This window comes from Macrosteles quadrilineatus, unplaced genomic scaffold (assembly GCF_028750875.1).
Source record: "Macrosteles quadrilineatus isolate MER2022 unplaced genomic scaffold, UCM_ALF_1.0 Scaffold_3__2_contigs__length_128488019, whole genome shotgun sequence".
NCBI lineage: Eukaryota > Metazoa > Arthropoda > Insecta > Hemiptera > Cicadellidae > Macrosteles > Macrosteles quadrilineatus.
The window spans coordinates 54,839,666-54,859,100 of NW_026542596.1; the positions used below are offsets into that span (position 1 = coordinate 54,839,666).

Sequence of the window (19,435 nt, forward strand, 5' to 3'; positions counted from 1 at the left end):
CCCTTTATACAGTACCTATAACATTTTCACCTCATTAAATTAAATTTATTTCTTATAAACCAGTGTAAAGTCAGTTTTAGCAGTGAATCCTCCCTTTCCGGTCTACCGCGGTCGCGTAGGGACAACATTTTGTAAACGCTCATTTTGGACCTTATGGACTTTAGACGTGCGTTATTCCTACCTCAAGATCAGAACACAGGGCCGATTTACCGAATAGGCACGGTAGGCACGTGCCTAGGGTGCGAGGCAATTGTCATTTTTGGGGGGCGCCAAAAAATTGGAAAATAACAAAAATTGTGGCTGTATTTGCACGCAATCGCGGTAAACTGATAATCCCTCGCGGCCGTGTAGACATCTTAACAGTCTCCCGCAATTGTGGCAAGATGTTAATTTTTTCTGTGGTTGTGTATACGTCATCATCGTCCGTCTCCCGCGATCACGGCAAAATTCTGACTATTTTCGGGGGACGTGTGGACAGCATAATTGTCGTCTTCCTTGATCGCGGCAATATATGAACACATCCCGCGGTCGTGAGGAGATTATCACCGTCTACCGCGAATGAAACAAAATTCTAATCTTTTCCTGGGGTTGTGTGGACATTATCATCTTCTTGCGTGATCACGATAAAATTCTGATAATCCCTCACAGCCATGAAGACATCATCGCCTCCCGCAGTCGTGAGGCATTGTGATCCCCTCCCGCCATTGTGGCAAATGGTACTCATCTCCCGCGGTCGTTTGGAGGTCTTCGTCGTCTTTTGCGAATGAGGCCAAATTCTGATCTTTCCTGTGGTGGAGTGGATCGTCTTACGTGATCGCGGTAAAATTCTGATCATCCCTCGCAGCCGTGTAGAGTAGCCATCATTATTGTAACTCCCACGATCCTGTAGACATCGTAATCGTCTCCCGCTGTCGTGAAGACATCGTAATCGTCTCCCGCGATTACGGCAAAGTGTTAATAATATCCTGCAGTCATGTGGAGATCATTATCGTCTTCCCCGATTGTGGCAAATTTCTGACTGTTTCCCGTGGTTGTGTGGACATTATCTTCGTCTTCTGTGATCGCGGCAATATTCTGATCATCCATCGCGGCTCTGTATATCTTATTATCGTTTTACGCGATTGTGGTAAAATCATGATCATATCCCGCGGTCGTTTAGACATTATCATCGTGTCATGCGATCGCGGCAATATTTTGACCATCCTTCACGGCTCTGTAGATCTCATTATCGTATTGCGCGATCGCAGTAAAATCAAGATCATATCCCGCGGTCGTGTAGACATTATCATAGTCTCTCATGCGATCGCGGCAAAGTTCTGATCATCCCTCGCGGCCTTGTGGAGACATATTATCGTTTCCCGTGGTCACGGAAACGTCGCTGTTGTCATGCGCCATTGCGGTAAATTGACAATTCCAGGTAGAAATACAAAATTCACGCATAATTCCGGGTTAAAAAAAATTCACGCTTAATTCCCAGATTTCCCGGTTGGTAGTCACCCTGTTATATATATTGCAAAGGGGCGCTAGTATTTTAGTTGTGCCTAGGGCGCTGACATAGTCAAAAACGGGCCTGTCAGAACATCAACATACAAAGATAGTGTCAAGTGTTGTGCCTTCGTCTTGAGGACAATCTACCGTTCTACCATCGACCGGCAACTCAATCCTGCGGCAGCTTCCTTGCCGCTCACTACGTCCGACATAATTCCAAAGGTACATTCATCCATAAATCATTATTAATTAACCCCACATTAATCAATAATGGTGTGATGAAAAATTAATCGTTTAACTGGAAATAACCACTTACCGGGTTTATGTAACCTAGTTCTGATCTAAAATAATAGAATAATCGATATAAGAAATTACAACACCATGTTTAATTTCATCAACAAATATTCACACACAAAAAATCCAAGTACAATGTAAAATGGTGTTTACCGTTAAATAAATAAATAAATAAATTGCAAAACCGATATTAAATGTTGAAGCATCACAATTTTACAGCACTGTGGCACCTACCAGGAGCTGTATGCCGATGGGACAGGCACAGGCGAACCCCAGAGGCGCAGGTGCCAACAGACACAAGTGTGAGCATCCTCCGTTGTGTGCGTGACACATTGATGGCTGCATCTGACGGTTGCGATGGAAGATCCTCACATCCATCAGTCCACTAACGCCCGACCTGTAAAAACAATTGAAACAATCAAGTAGAATGTCATGATGACGATTTTGCCTACATCACTCGAATATATTATGTTAGTACTCCGGACTACAGATAAATTTTGAAAATGGTGTAAATACTTGGTTATGCTTCCTTCCTCCTTCCTCTCAGGGCCATGCATATCTAAGAAGATATTTGGCCGCACCAACAAAGCATCTCCATCTTGCTCTATCCTCTGCATCCTCCTCAGTTGCTCCTAGTTGCTCCATGTCTTTCTTTACTTGGCTCCACCATTTTTGTTTTGGCCTTCCTCTCGGTCGTCTTCCTTCGGGATTTCTTAGTAAAACTAATTTTAACTTATTTTGCTCCTCTCTTTGTAAAACATGTCCAGCCCATCTAACTCTTCTACACTTAAATTCACACACCACATCTGGATCTCTGTAGAGTTCTCTCAGTTCTCTGTTGTGTCTCTTCCTCCATTCACCACCTTCATAAATTGGTCCATAGATTTTTCTTAAAATCTTATTTTCGAATGTGATTAACTTCTTTTCTTCTTTTTTATTTGGTTTCCATGTTTCAGCTCCGTATAATAATACTGGGCTTATTATTGTCTTATAAATTCTAATTTTGGTGTTTTTTGACAGTAACTTAGAGTACATCAGTCTGTTGCAAGCGTAGAAACATCTGTTTGCCAGATTTAGTCTATTTTGAATTTCTATTTCTTCTTTGTTATGGTACTTGTTGTAAATACTTGGTTATGGTAATCCTAAAATTGATAATTAAATAATAATAAATAATAAATTAGATAATCAAAAGGTTTTGATGATTCATTCGTTAAAATAAATCTCTAATCTCATTTCACCAATAAATAGATCTGAACTGTGTTTTTCAGCGACATATATGTTTACACTCAGTAATTTTATTATTACAACATTTTTTCTGTCTATCTGTTTGGATTTAAATATTGTTTGATTTATAAATGGTGAGTAACCACTCACTCACTGATCACTATAACTCAAAAACTAAAAGTCATAAAAATTCAGGAATTGGGATGGAGGTTCCAATTGCAGAAGCCCGTACAAATTCGCACAATGGCAGCGTACGTTCAGTGGCAGTCCCAGGATTTCATTTCGGGGGGTGGAGGGGGGGATGTGGAATTTAAATTTAAAGACTAAAAATATATTTTTATACGTATTTGAGCTCTAAAATATGCTCAGGCTAATAGTATGGGGGGATATATCCCTCCCATCCCCTCCCCTGGGACCGTCAATAGGTACGTTCATTAGTGTATGAATAATTGGACTAGCTTACTCATAATGCGACGAGAGCTTGATGGAGACCTTAATTTACAGACAGTCCTCATAATTTGTATCTATTAGCCCACCTGAGAGTGTTGCGGTGTTTTCCGGTGTCTTTGTTGGCCACCTGAATACTAGCAGCCGCCATGTCCGTCCAGTAGATCTTGTCTTTGTACAGAGCGAGTCCAAACGGATGAGGAAGATCCGACTCTGTTGTGAACAGTGATTAAATTGACAAAAAGGTTAACTCGGACAAATGCAAACTACACAAACTAAGAAACCTTTGATCATGATGGATGAAATTGTATTATAGTTTCAGCTGAATTTGGGACCTGTTGAAGACTGTTAATGTGGATAAATGCTAGGTAGACATATAAGTTGACAATATTTGTATACACATACCTAAAAAAAATTAACACAGATTAAGGTTCTCATCAAGTAAAAAAAAATTGGAATACCTAGTTCTATGTGGTTAGTAACTTATTTAACGACTTTGTCAGGACTATTTCAGCTTTACCTTTATTCTCAAAATAAGATATATACCTCAACCAAGACTTTACAAATTTTTGGTTTAGAGATTCATAATATCTGGTTTTGAATATCACTAAAACATAGTGTCATACTGAGCTAACCAATAAGGGGCTGCCGGTTGGAGCCGTCCAGATTGCAGAACTCTATTTTCTTAGTGCCTCCGTCGGCCCAGTACAGCCGGCTCATGTCATGGTCGATGGCCAGGCCGTTGGGATACAACAGGTTTTCACTGACAAACACTTTGCGGCCTGACCCATCCATCCCAGCACGCTCTATCTTAGCCTCCTCTCCCCAGTCACTCCAGTACATGAAGCCATCTGAAACCATTATTTATTAATATTAGAAATAAAAAAGGCAAGAAATTTTAATTTTACCATGAAACATATTTTTTTCAGGTAATGTTAAAATTAATAATCAAATATAAAAGGTTTAATTTACCTGTTGCGTCAATTGATCCTTAACTTAAGGATCAATAGACGCAACAGGTAAATTAATCCTTTTATATTTGCATTATCTTGATCCAGAGGCTAACCCATCATGAAATTAATAATCTTGAAAATCATGGTTCAGCAAAAGTAACTGTTTTAGGTTTTCAGTTGTCATCCGGAGTGAGGAAAAATAGCGAGTAAAAGTAACATAAAGGATAACTACAGAACACACACTACAGTTTTAACTACAGAAAGCATTTTTACATGGCGGAACCATTAAAAAATTTCAGCCAAAATTAAAAGTAACAAATTAAAATTAGCTGATAAGTGATTAAGTATTAAGTTGCAAGTGATCAAGTGGTAAAGGTTTCAATGATAACAAGAGAAGTAACTTCACGAACCGGCAGGGTTGACACTGATGTCCCTGGGTTTGTCGAGGCCATCGTAGATGAGTAGAGCGCGAAGTGATCCGTTGAGTGTGGCCACCTCGATGTGTCGAGTGCCAGCGTCCGTCCAATAAAGCTTGTCTGTCACCCAGTCTACTGCCAGACCACTTGGCGATTCTACAATCAACGATCATTTTATATTGTTTTATTCACTGGTTAAAGCTCAAGCACTATGAATATATTTGGGAATATAAATGCTGTCAGTGTCAGTGAAATGGTCTAATAACAGTAAAAACCTGATAATCCGGTACTGATCCGGTACTAACTCGGTACTGAAAAATCCATAACAAAAATGATTAACTACATTGCGGAAGCCTTGGATGGATCGCAGAAGACTGTGGGTGTGCTACCTATGTGACCTATCCAAGGCTTTTGACTGTGTGAATCATGAGATACTCATAGAAAAATTAAGTAGGCATGGAATAAAAAATACTGAATTAAAATGGTTCATATCATATTTAAAGACCCGAAAACAAAGACTTATTTTACAAAAAATGCAGAGAAATTATAAATCAGAGTGGAACATTAACCCCAATGGAGTTCCTCAGGGCTCCATTCTCGGCCCTTGTTTATTTATTATTTATGTTAATGATCTATGCAATGCTACTAAGATGTCCACCTTTCAATACGCAGATGATACCGCTTTAATTTGCACAGGACAAAACAATGAGTTCATTCAAGCCTCAATAACTAAGGAATTTCAACTCCTTGGGGATTGGTTTGCAGTAAATGGCCTGTCCATGAATGTGGCAAAAACTCAACTAATTCAGTTTTCTGCATCCAATATTAACCAAGAAATAATTGTAAATACAAACTTAACTACAATTCATTCACAACAGTCAATAAATTATTTGGGAATAGAAATCGATTCACAACTTAATTGGCAAAAACACATTAAAAACCTATCAAAAAGACTACGCTCAGCAACATTTGTTCTCACAATAATTCGGGATACTACTAATCTAGAAACACAAATAGTAGTATATCACGCATATTTTTCATCGATTATGAATTATGGAATTACTGTATGGGGCTCATCAAGCCAGGCCAAAAAAATATTTATTCTCCAAAAAAGAGCTGTAAGATTAATGGCCAGAGTCTCCCGTAGAACACATTGTAAAGATTTATTTATAAATTTTAAAATTTTAACTTTTTTTAGCTCTTATATTTACAAATTGGCATTAATGGTTAAAAGTGATTTCGACACATTCATGGACTGTCAACAATCTCATCCACATAACACAAGATTCAAAAATATTATAAAACCAGTTCAACATAGGCTTAAAATCTTTCATTTATCCCCTCAGTATATGGGACCAAAAATTTACAATAAATTACCCGCTGGGATTAAAAACATTGCATCATTCTCTAAATTTAAACTATCTTTAAAAAATTTCCTTTTGGAGAGGGCATTTTACTCGTTAGAGGAATATCTGGAAAATGAGTAAATTTGAAAGATATTGCTTCTCGCATAGGTTTGTAGCTTATTATATGCTTTATTTCTTTTGTAAGCTATTTTATTTTAAAATGTAGTATAGTATTAGTATTAGACTTTGTGACAAATCACCTGTCAAGAGAATTGATGTAATGTGATGATGTTTAATAAATAAATAAATAAATAAATAAATATCCAATGGTATGGCACTTTCAATAAACCAGCATTGGTCCTAAAGTCTAAACAAAATTTGTTAATGATATTTTAAGCCTATAAGTGAGTTGGGCCGAGTTGAGAGTAATCGGTAAATGCTAAATTTAGCAGTTTTTTGTTAGTCTCACAATAACAGCTGTTTAAAAAAGATGATCATTGATCAGTAACCCAGCATTTTCAATAATCCGGCACCCCTTAAGCCCCATACGAATTAGTGACCGTCTTTTTTATTGTGAATAGCGTCACAGAAAACATACTACTATAACCCAGAATGCCAACCGCATGGTAAAAAGCATTAAGTGTTTTGAGAGAGCTTTGCCTGTCAATCGTAGGCAGCGCCACCAGCGTTGCTATGCTGAGTGCATGGCAACGCTGGTGGCGCTGCCTGCAACTGCCAGGGAGCACTCATGCTGAGTGCATGGCAACGCTGGTGGCGCTGCCTACGATTGACAGGCAAAGCTCTCTCAAAACACTTAATGCTTTTTACCATGCGGTTGGCATTCTGGGTTATAGTAGTATGTTTTCTGTGATAGCGTACAGTTTATGTTTCTTGTGCCAGAATTAACTATTCCCCTTTCAGACAAGCATCCCTTTATATTAAGTTTAGTTATAAGAGAAAAAGTGATGTATTATTGGTTTGTTTGTGAAATATCACAGTTGTATAAACTTTGTAAAACAAATAAAGAATATCATTAAATTTCCTGCTATCCCAAGAACAATTCTCAAAACCTACACCATTCATGTTATATGATTGACAAATTAGAATGTTGATGTGGGTTTATTCATATATCAATAACTTAACTTCCAATTGCATATCCACCTCATTTAGCCTAGCTAGAAAATTAACCGTCTTTCTTATGACAATATCAATTCTATTTTATTGTAAAAACTTACAATTTTTGTATACTACTCTAAGAAAGTTACTTGAGAGATGTACAAGATGACATCAGATGATTTACCCAGGTTGTTAGAGATGATGGCTTGTTGTCGGCTGCCGTTGAGGAATGCCCGAGATATGAGGTCTGCTTCCACGTCACTCCAGTAGATGGAGTCGGTATTGGAGTCCCAAGCAACGGCCACAGCTGACTTGATACCATCCACGGGCAGCACAGTGTCGTAGCTCTGGTCCCGGAGATCAAGTCGGCGCAAACGTAGGTCTTTTTTACGAGCAAAGATCATCAGTTGATCAGGTGTGGAGTCACATGTCCGTCTGCGGGAAAAGCAAAACATAAATATTTATCATCAAGAACTGTACAATATTAAAATAAATGTTTGGTTGCATGAGTACATAGAAAAAAACTCAAGATTTCATACAAACAAGAAAATTATTTTAACACCAGAGTAGTTTCTTTCTACATAAATCTAATCCTTATATTCACTAATGAAGCTTATTAGTGTATAGAATTTTACACGCAAAACAAAATGTTTGCAATTTTAATTTTGTTTTGTGTATACACATGCGTTTCCTATTGAGAAAACGAGAAGACTCGCCCACTGTACATGTAAGCCTGCTATTCTATTCCCATCAAAAACAAAATCAAACCTATTCTCGCAAAGAGCCCTTTACCTTCTATAAACTAAAATTACACATTACAGAAAACAAGAGGGAAAATTCTACTTAACTAAATGTGAAGCCAAATTGTGTAATCAAATTCAAACCAATTGTGTAACATTTTTAATAGCCTGCATTATGCTCCAAAACTAGTTTCTTGTAAATTCTCAGTAGATAATTTGCTAGCTTATTCTTTAATTAGCCTTTTTGACTTTAAAGGGAGTCTATGAAAATGAGGAATCATATATTAAATTTGAACAGATATTGAATAAAAATGCTTCTTTATTGAGATGTAGTTCAACCCTTAAAAATTAAAATTAGCTATTATTATTCAAAATAACTGGATTTAAAATGTTGTATTTTTGTATGTAAAATTAATAAAATATCAAGTTCCTTTTTTCCAAGCATTTCATCAATCACACCTACCCTCTTTGCTACTACCCGGCATAAATCACACCATTTTGCTACACCAGGACCATCCAGTTTTGGAAATATTCATATCCTCTCAGTGCCACCCTCAGTTAAAAGCGGCTTTCAATGGATTTTGTAATTTTACATACACTTTAGAATTGGAATACTTGTATATATGTTTTGGACTGTGTAGCTAGCTAGTAGTTAGCTTCTTGGTTTCTGACTAAGTTATCGGAGGAACCAGTCCGATCCCTGTCATATCTACAATGATTTGAAGGGATTGGACGGCATTCCACTTTTGTGATTCACTTATAAAAAATAAAAAATACCAATGGTGTAGACCTAAACAAATAATGGCTTTTACTATGCCATCCATATAATAGATAAAAAAAATAGATATAGTCGGTAAAAATGGATCAACGACAATAAAAGATTTGGTTATAAACTAATCATAGGTGAAGCTCACTTGTTGTCCGTCAGCTTGAGGCCGAGTGGACAGGCACACTGGAAGCTGTTGGTGTTTGGTAAACAGAGATGTGAACAACCTCCATTGTCTTCCCCGCAGTGATTGGTGAAGTTGGGCTGCCTCTGAGGGTGATAACTGTGGAGAATAAACTACTTCAGAACATCACAGTCGTTGATTGGATTGTTTTGTCACAGTATTATCTTTCTAAAAAGGAAAATAACAGGAAAAACAGAAGTTACCGTTGAAGAATAATAGTATTAGACATTATTTTACGCCAGCAGTTCTGTGGGGCAGAAGTATGAAATGTACATGATCGAGAATGGAGAAATAAAACAAGCTGGAGAAGTGAGATTTGTAAGGGCTGTAAAGAGTAAACAAGGCCAGGAATGAAGAAATGAGAAGAGAGGTAGTTGAAGACAGCTAAGATAAAAATTTAGCAATTCAAGATTGTTCGGACATGATGCAAGAAAAGAGAATTCTCAGGAAAATGGAGTTGAGATATAGTGAGGAAGAGGAAACCCTAGAAAGTGAATGAGGTGAGGAGAAGGGATGATAATAAAAGGGAGAGAACAGGTTCTATCATTAATTAATATAAGTTTTAAAATGAAATAGAATCCGTTTTTGCTCTTTGTGTCCGTTTGCCCAATATTAGGTAATATAAGGAAAAAATATTTTAATGCATTTCGTTTAAGAAAATTTGATTTTGAAGAATATTTGAATGGTAGGGATTTGCGGATATTTGCGGGTTTCTTAAGAGAAGCCTGGCAGTACAGATCGGCACTGCTAGAAGAATTTAATTTTTAAATTACACATTTCTTTTTGTCTAAAAATGCCTAAAATTGGTTGTATATCTCTTTCCTTAATAAAAAAAAAAAACAATAAAAAAATAATAATAATCTATTTGTTTTCTTTATTTTATTCCGTAAATTAACTGTGTTGTTGTTCAAGTAGCTTTTTATTATTTTTCTCAGTATCTATCGTATTATTTTGATTATCAGTTATGTATATATATGTGTGTGTGTGGTTGTTTTAAGTGTAAATGTAACTTTGCTGTGTTGCCAACCTGGCCGACGGCCCTTCCGGCCAATGCCTAAAGTGTTTCTTTTGGCAGATGCCCTACGTGGTATCTGGAAATGTAAATAAAAGCAGCAATAAAGCACTTTTTCATTCATTCAATATAAATTTTGATAATTATTGATGTGGACTAGACACGTTCTGTTACTACCCAAATGTCAACACCTTGTTACTCTCGTTATGGTATTGTTAATCTTTAGATTTATATTCACCACTGTTAATTTATACTTGTTAGTGTTTTAGTGTCAGGACGTCAACTGGTCAAGAGTGCAAGCTTGTTTCTTGTAACAACAAATCTTTGAATCATAGATTAAATAGATTCGTTATCAAAATTTATCATCTTTATAGACCAGCTGAACACAAATTTAGAGTAAGATTAAATGAGGTAACATTTTAGAGCAGTGATGTTTTATTTTTATTCTCAGTTTATTCTAATTATTAGAACTATTATAGAATTATTAGAACTTAGCAGGACAATCTATTTCTAAGTTACTGCTTGTCCTCTTGCAACTAAACAGTAAGAATTTTAAATTTAACCAAAAACAATGAGGAATTAATACCAGACACCAACAAAATCATTATTATTTTACCTAAAACACAGACTAAAACAAGCTTCGGATTTTACAAAGAGAAGTCTAGTGGTAAAATCGTAAATCCAAAGTCAATGAAAAACTGACCTGTGAATATCCATGGGGAAGTGGAGGCCGGAGTGTATGGTGCGGAAGCCAGAGCCAGTAGCCTTGGAGGCAGTGGAGATGCTCTTGGTGTGCCAGTCCGTCCAGTAGATAGAGTCTTCAAACAACGTCAGTGCAAACGGATGAGGTAAACCTTTGGTGACAACCTGCACCAACCATACACTTGTTTTTAGAAAAATGAACCAAAGAATAAAGTTCAACCATTGGTTTGAGCACTGCTACGCTGTTGTGTTTCATATTTCAGAGCAAGTCTGACAGGAGAAGGTGAATCTATTGAGGTACCAAACTCAAATAAAACCAATACAACAAAATATTACTTAACTGAATAAAATTGGTTTTATAGACTACTACCTGTCGTCAGTTCCAAATTGTAACTTTCGTCAATGCTACATGTTTCATAGAGCTGCCATTTTCAAGCGTACAGTCCAGGAATGTACATTAAAAAATCCGCTTGTATAGCTTCGTTGTTCAGGACACATAAATAAATAATAATTTTAGTTGGAAAGGCCTATCACGGGTACGCCACATTACCGTTACATAGGCTGTCAACGGAGGGTTCAATGAGCGCTATCTAGTAGGATTGTCTTCGTTATCAGTTGTGGTAAACTGTTTAGATAGGTTTCCTAGTTGGAGTAAGGCGTTAAAAATAATATCCCTTATGACAGTAAAAACTTGGGCAGTCGGCACAATTTATTTGGTAGATTCCTATTGAGCTGGTTTTATCTAATTGTTTGGGATGGCTAATGTCCTTTATGTTATTGGCTTTGTTTGCTATTCGAAAGGATAAAGTGATGTTATTGTTTTTCAGGTGCCTCTTGAGACTGTGCTCGAAGTTTTTGTTAAATTCAACACAAACATAGTTTTTTATCAGACTGATGGGTGTTTACTTCACTTTTTCGTTTGATCTGTTTGGCGATGAGCTTTTCAATTAGATTATCTTGGTACAAATTAGAAGCAGCAATGAATTTGATTGTATCAAATGTTATCTTGTAATTTTCAGTGCTTAGTGAGACATTTAACATTCTGTGAATCATACTATTGTAAGCAGCTATTTTTTGTGAGTAAGGATGGTAGGACGTTGCATGTATTGTCTGAGTTGAAGTGGTGGGTTTTATTAGTTAAATAACCTTGTACCTTATAAACAGGATTTACAACACACAGAAGTCAAAATTACGGCTGAAATAGAGTGCACAAACATAACTACACACACATAGCTCATAGACCAACAAGAGTAGATTATGCAGGATGAGACGATACCTTGCGTCGGTCTGAGCCGTCCAGCTTTGCGCTCTCAATGACGTGATGCTTGGCGTCGGCCCAGTATATCCGATCAGCTGTGTAGTCGATGGTCAGACCGTTGGGCCAAAACACAGACTCTGTGATGATACTCAGCCTGTTGCTGCCGTCCATCTCAATCCTCTCGATCTTGGGGTTAGGCCCTGCACAACAATACAGATATTGATATTGTTACGCAAAATTATATGCAAGAAGTTAGGTGGGTCTAAATCTTAAATTGTTTGGATTAAATGTTAGAAATAAATGTGATTGATTTGTTTAATAAACTTTCTTAGACAATTTTAAAACGATAACATTAAGTGCTAATTTTAAAGTAGGAAAGACTCAAAATAACATGATTAAAAATTACATTGATTATTTTAGGATTGTTTCATTAACATAGTGACATAATGAAGCATATAACAAGTAGATATGAGTTTAGATTAGAGTGAGATGCCTTGTGTACCTTTGTTGCTTACTAAGCTGCACTACTTACTAATGTTAGCCAGAACCAATTATAAAGTAGCCCAATGACCAAGGACAGCTAAGTTTATCATCAATCCAGAAAAACACAGCTGACTTTCCTTAAGATCTAACCAGCTACGGTACCTCCTGACTAACAAGCCAGCACTAAAACCACTCAACCATTGATGTGAAAGTAATATATTCACATCTTAATAGTAATCAAAGACCATTTTAATTTTATGGCATTTACAGTTTATAATCATAATTAACAACCAAGCAAATTTTTGCATTTCTACTTTATAAAGTAAGTTGGCAATGCAAAGAAACAGGATACAATGAACCACATCAGTCAGAAAAAATAAGCTAATAGGGTGCAGAGATGAGTGTGTAACAGTTGGCTTTGAGATTTTAAAATCTTGTTTGTAACTGCCGATGAATAATTTCTTGGTTTTCACATGAATCCAATAACTCCACTCTGACATCAAAGTCTTTCAAAACACACAGCTTTTGGAAAACTCAATTTAAGATAACAAAATCCTACAGTTTATTAATCACCACTTACCCCAATCAGTCCAGAACACGAGTGCTTGGCCTGGATGCACTGCGATGGCTCGTGGTTTATCAAGGTCATTGCTGGCCAGTACGAGACGCTTGTTGCCGTCGAGAGATGCTACCTCCACTCTACGAGTCCCAGCGTCCGTCCAGAATATCAAGTCGTGTATCCAGTCCACGGCCACTCCTCCAGGACCCTCCAAGCCCCATCGGATCACATCTGGTGACAAGGGTTGGAATGAAACTTGTGATTGATTATAGATATAGACTAGCTGTTTCTTTGTTTCTTTAACTATTTATTAGTATTGTCATCATCCAAATCTTGGTTTTCAAAAGCTGTTTTGTAGAAGAAACTGTTTTCAATAAGGCGGTCTTTAAACGTAATAAATTCTTCAGCTTAACACAATATGATTTTTACAACTAGGAAGTGTTCTTTTATAAAGAGAAAGATTGCTTTAACTTACAAAAAAAGTCAAGCCTGGTGTGAAAAATGTGATTGAACCACAGAATCAGACTTTTGGGTCAAGTTAATAAACACTTCTTTGCATCACGATGCCAAAAATTGCACAAAATGTTAAACAAAGTGTTAAAAATAAAATTTTGTAACCTTTTCTGTTAATTCACTACTGTTATGGAATGTGGTTAGGTTGGGTTAATTTTTTTTAAACTCTATACTAAACTCTATAATAACCTAATCAAACCTAACCAAAGATCAATTCACGACCACTTCTATTGCTAATAATCTATTGATCTAAAAACTAGTGGTAATGAATTAAAGGAAGAGGTGAAAATTTTATAAATAGCATGATTACATTAATTTTTGAAACAGCTGATTTAAATAAAACATTAACAAAAATTTTAGATTATTGTATGAGTATACAAATGCCTCTAGCGTAAACACTGACAACAATGTATTTGTTTACTTTTTCTTTTCATCGCGAGAGCACTAGTGCTCCTGATAGCCTTAGCTGGAATCTGCAATAATCTGGAAATTAAACAACAAGATGGGTAAAATCAGCTGATTTACTTTCACTACTGGCACTGACATTTTTAAGAGATAACGAGTCAAATTTTAATCTCCAACTGAATTGAGTAGCCTACCCAATTTTGATACAGAAAGATGTTTCCAAACAGTTGTTACAAAATTTTTAAACAGTTTTCACTGATAAAGATCGGTATGAAAAAATATGATTGTCTAAAGATTTAACCATAGAAAATACAGTTTCACATTTAATTTTCCCTATACAAAATATTATTAGTTTGCTGCAAATGTTAAAAAAATCTGTAGCTACTAGCTAACTCACCTGTGGCGTCGGTTCCATTGAGCCTAGCAACTCTTATATAATCCATTGACACATCAGACCAGAACACCAGCCCTCTCTTGTAGTGGTAGTCTAGTGAGATAGCGTTGTGCAGGTTTTTCAAAATGGCCGTATATCGCAGGTTGTTCAGACTCAGCTGGAATCATTGATTTTATTGTAGCATACATATTCAACCACCTTAAAAAATTGTTAAATATAGTTAAACAAATTTCCAAACTTATTTGCAATTTTTAAAATAAACACAATATTTTGCTAAATGTTCCTATTGAGATTCGCCAATCAAAATCCTAAAAACCAGTAACACGGTAGCTCAAAGGTAGTGTCACAGGTTGATTTTCCAGACATTGCTGGTGCAAAACCAACTGTCTGCACTAACTCATAACAACGGTGGTCAACACTGGTTTGTCCACTTGACTCTTACTGTAATGGTGATTCACTGTGTTTAGATCACTTTACTGATCAGTACTCAATGTTCACCAGCAATTGAGGTTCAAAATTTAAGAAAATAATAAAATTAAAGTAACTTAACAAAAAATTGAGTCTTGCATATGAAATTGAAGTACAGTAACATTTATATAAAAAAACAGAATATAATCTACTGTCAATATTCATACTATTATTTCATTTATTTTAATCAGTACGGTACCAAGAATTTCAATCGTGACATTGTGATCATTTTTCAAGATTTTCAACTGATGATTGATTTTCAATTGATCAATTTTCCGGGATATGGCATATTCCCATTCTAAAAAATTCTGTAAATTATGATTTTAATCACTAAAAAATTACTTAACTTTCAGCGTATAAAAATGCATATCTATAGTCCATTACATTTACATTTGAACAAACAAACGGGACGTAACCATGCAGGCAAACCGTGGGCGTTACTAAATATAAAATTCCAAATTCCATTCTAGAAACCAGCTGATCAAATTTCAAATTCAAATCTTATTTTTAATATTTAGTAAATTAGGACATCACTAAACGCCCACTCACCTGTCTGATGTCAATCCTGTTGGCAAAAAGCAGCGTAGGAGGACTACCGAGGGCTTTGCAGGTACGCATGTCAGGCCTCAGTACGTAGCCCTTGGAACAGCTGCAGGTGAATGACCCCACAGTGTTCTCACAGGACTGGCTGCAGACTGGGTCAGCCACATACGCACACTCGTTGATGTCCCGGCAACTGTTAGGAAAAATACATTTTAGAGTGATCAAATTTCAACACAGTTTATTCATGCAATCTTACCTGACTATTTCAAGTTTTAATTCAATTTGGTTTAGAGTTACACCACATGGAGACTAAGAAGAGTACCAAATTTCTACTTGATGTATCAATCTCAACTAGTTTCAGTACACTCCATCCATAGTTTGCTTTCAAGAGGGATTGTGTAAATGATTTAATAAGGACAGACCGTGTTTCTAGATAAATTGACCATATTATAACTTTTTGCATTTTTAGCACATCCTATCAAACTTCTAGTAGGCCTAGTTCAAAAACAAATCCTTAGCTTCAAAAATTGATTTATCCTCAGATAAGTATTTAGTCAAACCCCTGTGGCTGACTAAGAACTTACACCCATAAAACAGCCAATAAGACTTACTGAACACCGTCAGGTTCAAGTATGTAGCCTGGCAAGCAAGCACAGCCGATGCTGCCGTTCGCCATGGTGACACACGCCTGGTCGCACTTGTTGTCGTTCGGGTTACATGGCACTTTCAACGGACAGTTTTTCTCATCTACAACAATAAATTATGCAAATAAATAGAAGTAAAAAATACAAGATGGATCTAGTTCATTTTCCTCTAGAGATACAGTAAAGGCCAAAAGTTTACAATTTCAGACTAGCAGATTCTGTGACCGGCTCACTCAAATTAGCAACAGATTGTCCAATTAAATGGAATGTCTATTTAAGTAACCAACAGTCAATGATCTGTTACTTAACACTCGGGAAAATAAACTCACCTTCACTGCCGGGACAGTCGATTTTTCCGTCACAGACGTGTTTGCGTGCAATACAAGGAGGAGAGGCGCGGCTAGAGTGGCGCGGCCGTGAGAGTGTCATGCTGGTGTCGTTCATTGGACAAGTGAACTGCTGCTCTGCGTCACACGTGATCACACAGTTGCTTTCATCCTCTCCCGCCGAGCAGTCTTGTACTCCATCACACACCCAGGTTTTCTACAAATAGGAATCGGTTAGAGGGGAATTTATAAAAAAGCAGTATGAAAATGTCTCACTTGCATGATTTGCTTTTTTATAAGCAGGAAGATTGCAAGAAGAATTGATCAAAGTAAGTTGGTGGGAGACATTGGTCTTAATCTTGGACTTATCTCGTAACAGTAGATCCACACTAGCCTTGCAAAAGGCTGAGAACGTTGATGACTGTTGAGGGGAATTTTTAAAACAGTTCAATACCCCATCAATGATGAGAATCTCAATTCACTTCAACCACTGTTTTCTACAATCATTTCTAGTTGAATGAAACCAGCAAAGTGGCAGACTAAAATTGATAACTCTTTAAAGATGCCAGTGGTTCATTTAGGCTACAATGCATTTCCATGTCTAGATAGTCATAGTAGATTCACCCAGGGTTAGCAATGGGCAAAGAAAGCTGAAGGGGGTAATTCTTTAGGACAGTTGTAGGAAACATATTAATACCCCATCAATCATGAAAATCTAAAAAAAAACCTGAACCACTTGGTTTTCTACAATCCTCAGGAAGTCCAGATAAATCATAACGGACGGACTTCAATTTATAATTTTTTAAGAGGTTGGTGGGTTATTTTCATAACTATTTATGACTATTATTTACCTATAGCCTATATTTAAAATTATGGTGAATTTTAAAATTAATTATCAAATGTACAATGATAAACAATTTAGTCATCCATATCCTACATGCTGAAAAAAGTTTTAATATCCAAGACATCGCCTATTTTAACATGAAAAATCTCCTTATTATATCGGTCAAAGGCTTTGCAACAGTCTACCCACTGGCCAGTACCCACTAACTTCAAAGGAATTGACAGTGTTTCAAAATTTTAAAATGATTTTAAACAATACCATATCTTATAAAAAGATTATTATTCACTTTTTAAATATTTAAACGGTTAAGTAAATGTATTTTAGTTTAAGTAAACATATTTTTAGTTTTATTTTATTGTTAATTTAAGTAAACATATTTTTAGTTTTATTTTATTGTTAAAGATCTGACAATGTAACCTGTTTTACCAGCTAAGCTGGATTTGTGAGGACTTTATTTGAGCTGGACCAACTCATAATTTTAAGTAAATGTAACAACAAATATAAACTTTGTGGGCTTTTCTACAAACATCAATAATTTTTCCAATATTTCTCCCCAAAACGCGCCCAAGTGAACTTATCGACTCTCAACCAAAGATTTTACACAGATGAGCATTAAAATATCTTGTGGTATGGACAACCTTTTTATCTGTTAAGCAAAACCCTTACAAGTTACAATTGTAAAGCAAGTGATAAGACATATTCCGGAGAGCAGAACACCATTGGGAAGACCAAGGATGAGATGGATTGACGAGGTAACAAAGGGCTTAAAGAGTAAGGGAGCAGAGCTGGCAGAAGACAGAGGATCCTGGAGGGACGTGGTTGGCGAGACCAAAGACCGCCTAGGTTTTCAATGTTTTTTTTTATATCCCACCCGGAATCTGTTTTACACATTACTTCAGGCTAGTTCTAGAGGATTGCGGCATTATCACATGGATGAAATTCATTGGTGATTGGCAGGATTTGAACCAAGGACTTGGGGCACCGAAGCCCCTCGCTCTACCGCTAGACCAGCTCGCTCCCACAGGACTAAGTAAGAGAGAGATACAAATTGGGGATACATTTTTAAATTCCCTGGGGTTTTGGGAACATCTAGGGCCCAACTGAAATATTGCAAACTCTTCCAGGTTATCAAGGATATTCAAGAGTGGTAGTTGTAGACACCTGATCAACGGTACAATGAATAACGGTTGTTGAAGTATAATCTAGCGGATTTAAAGATCCAAATGTGACACAACTCACCAGTATACAGCTTCCACTCTTGCACCTGTACTCGTCTGGACCACAAGCTCTCATCACCTGCTTCTCACAATCCTCTTCATCTTGGCCTCCTTCACAGTCCCTCTCCTCGTCACACTTCCAGTTCTCAGGAATGCACTTCCCACTGTTGCACCTGAAATTAAATATGAAATTACAAACTCTGTTTTAACAAGTGAAGTGATTGACTTTTCGATACTGCAGGTAGACATCCTATCTATACGGAGTAGCTAATTTTTAAGTACCTTTGGTAAATTACTAAATTTAAACGATAGGTAATTTTTTAATAAAAAAGAACTTAGTTCAATGAGGCATTCACAGAATGCGCTAATGTCTAAAGTTTTTTGCCATGGTTTTTGTTACTGAGATAGTTGGTGTGACATAACAGATACTATAGCTTACATTAGGTAGTTGTGCTATCAGTTTGACTTAATAAAAAAATAGGCGTATTTGACAAACGTTAGTAATTAACACCAGCACTCTGTCAGCAGCACAATTCAACTACCTTCATTTTGCTTTAAAAACTGCAACAACTTCAACTGGGAATGGAATCCATCAATAGCCTATCTACTTGTATCAAAAGTCCAGAAGTTAGGCAGTTTCTTGCCCTAAACTTATATGCATACCACAGAAACAATAAATACACTTCTAAACAACAATGACCATCCTAGGATGACCCAACCAAGGACATCAATCAAAGTTTAGGTTCTTGAGGACCACCACAAGCCAGGCATGACTTTCAAGAAAAGGGGATGGCAGATTGTTTCAAAGACAGAAGGCATTTACAACCAAATCTCTTACGATAAAGCCAGTAAAACAAGAGTAGTAAAACAAGTAGTTGAGCTTCTTAAACTAAGATTAGGTACCAAGAACAAAGTATTACCTTCATTATTCTCTGACCATTTAGTTTTACTGTTCTTTATTCAATGTTAAAAGGTTGAGATGTGCTTGTAGCATCTCAAATAATATAAGCAAATCTCAAGCAATAATTCTGTGAGCAATGCAGTATACATTAAGACTTAATGACATTGATCACCTGTAAAATAATGGAGGTGG

General features: G+C 36.5%; 1 protein-coding gene across 1 annotated transcript in view; it reads right to left on the reverse strand.

Moving 5' to 3' along the window:
- Positions 1-19,435, reverse strand: part of LOC128990587 (low-density lipoprotein receptor-related protein 4) — a 71,484-nt gene that overhangs the window by 18,385 nt on the left and 33,664 nt on the right. The window contains exons 8-21 of the mRNA XM_054413028.1: positions 18,365-18,515; positions 16,285-16,498; positions 15,923-16,058; positions 15,318-15,504; positions 14,304-14,457; positions 13,010-13,219; positions 11,965-12,146; positions 10,690-10,853; positions 8,939-9,073; positions 7,469-7,719; positions 4,817-4,978; positions 4,089-4,304; positions 3,543-3,666; positions 2,017-2,179 (exon numbers count right to left, since the gene is read on the reverse strand). Of these exons, the coding sequence (XP_054269003.1) occupies positions 2,017-2,179; positions 3,543-3,666; positions 4,089-4,304; positions 4,817-4,978; positions 7,469-7,719; positions 8,939-9,073; positions 10,690-10,853; positions 11,965-12,146; positions 13,010-13,219; positions 14,304-14,457; positions 15,318-15,504; positions 15,923-16,058; positions 16,285-16,498; positions 18,365-18,515 (2,449 nt within the window). The remainder of the gene's footprint in view (positions 1-2,016; positions 2,180-3,542; positions 3,667-4,088; positions 4,305-4,816; positions 4,979-7,468; positions 7,720-8,938; positions 9,074-10,689; positions 10,854-11,964; positions 12,147-13,009; positions 13,220-14,303; positions 14,458-15,317; positions 15,505-15,922; positions 16,059-16,284; positions 16,499-18,364; positions 18,516-19,435) is intronic.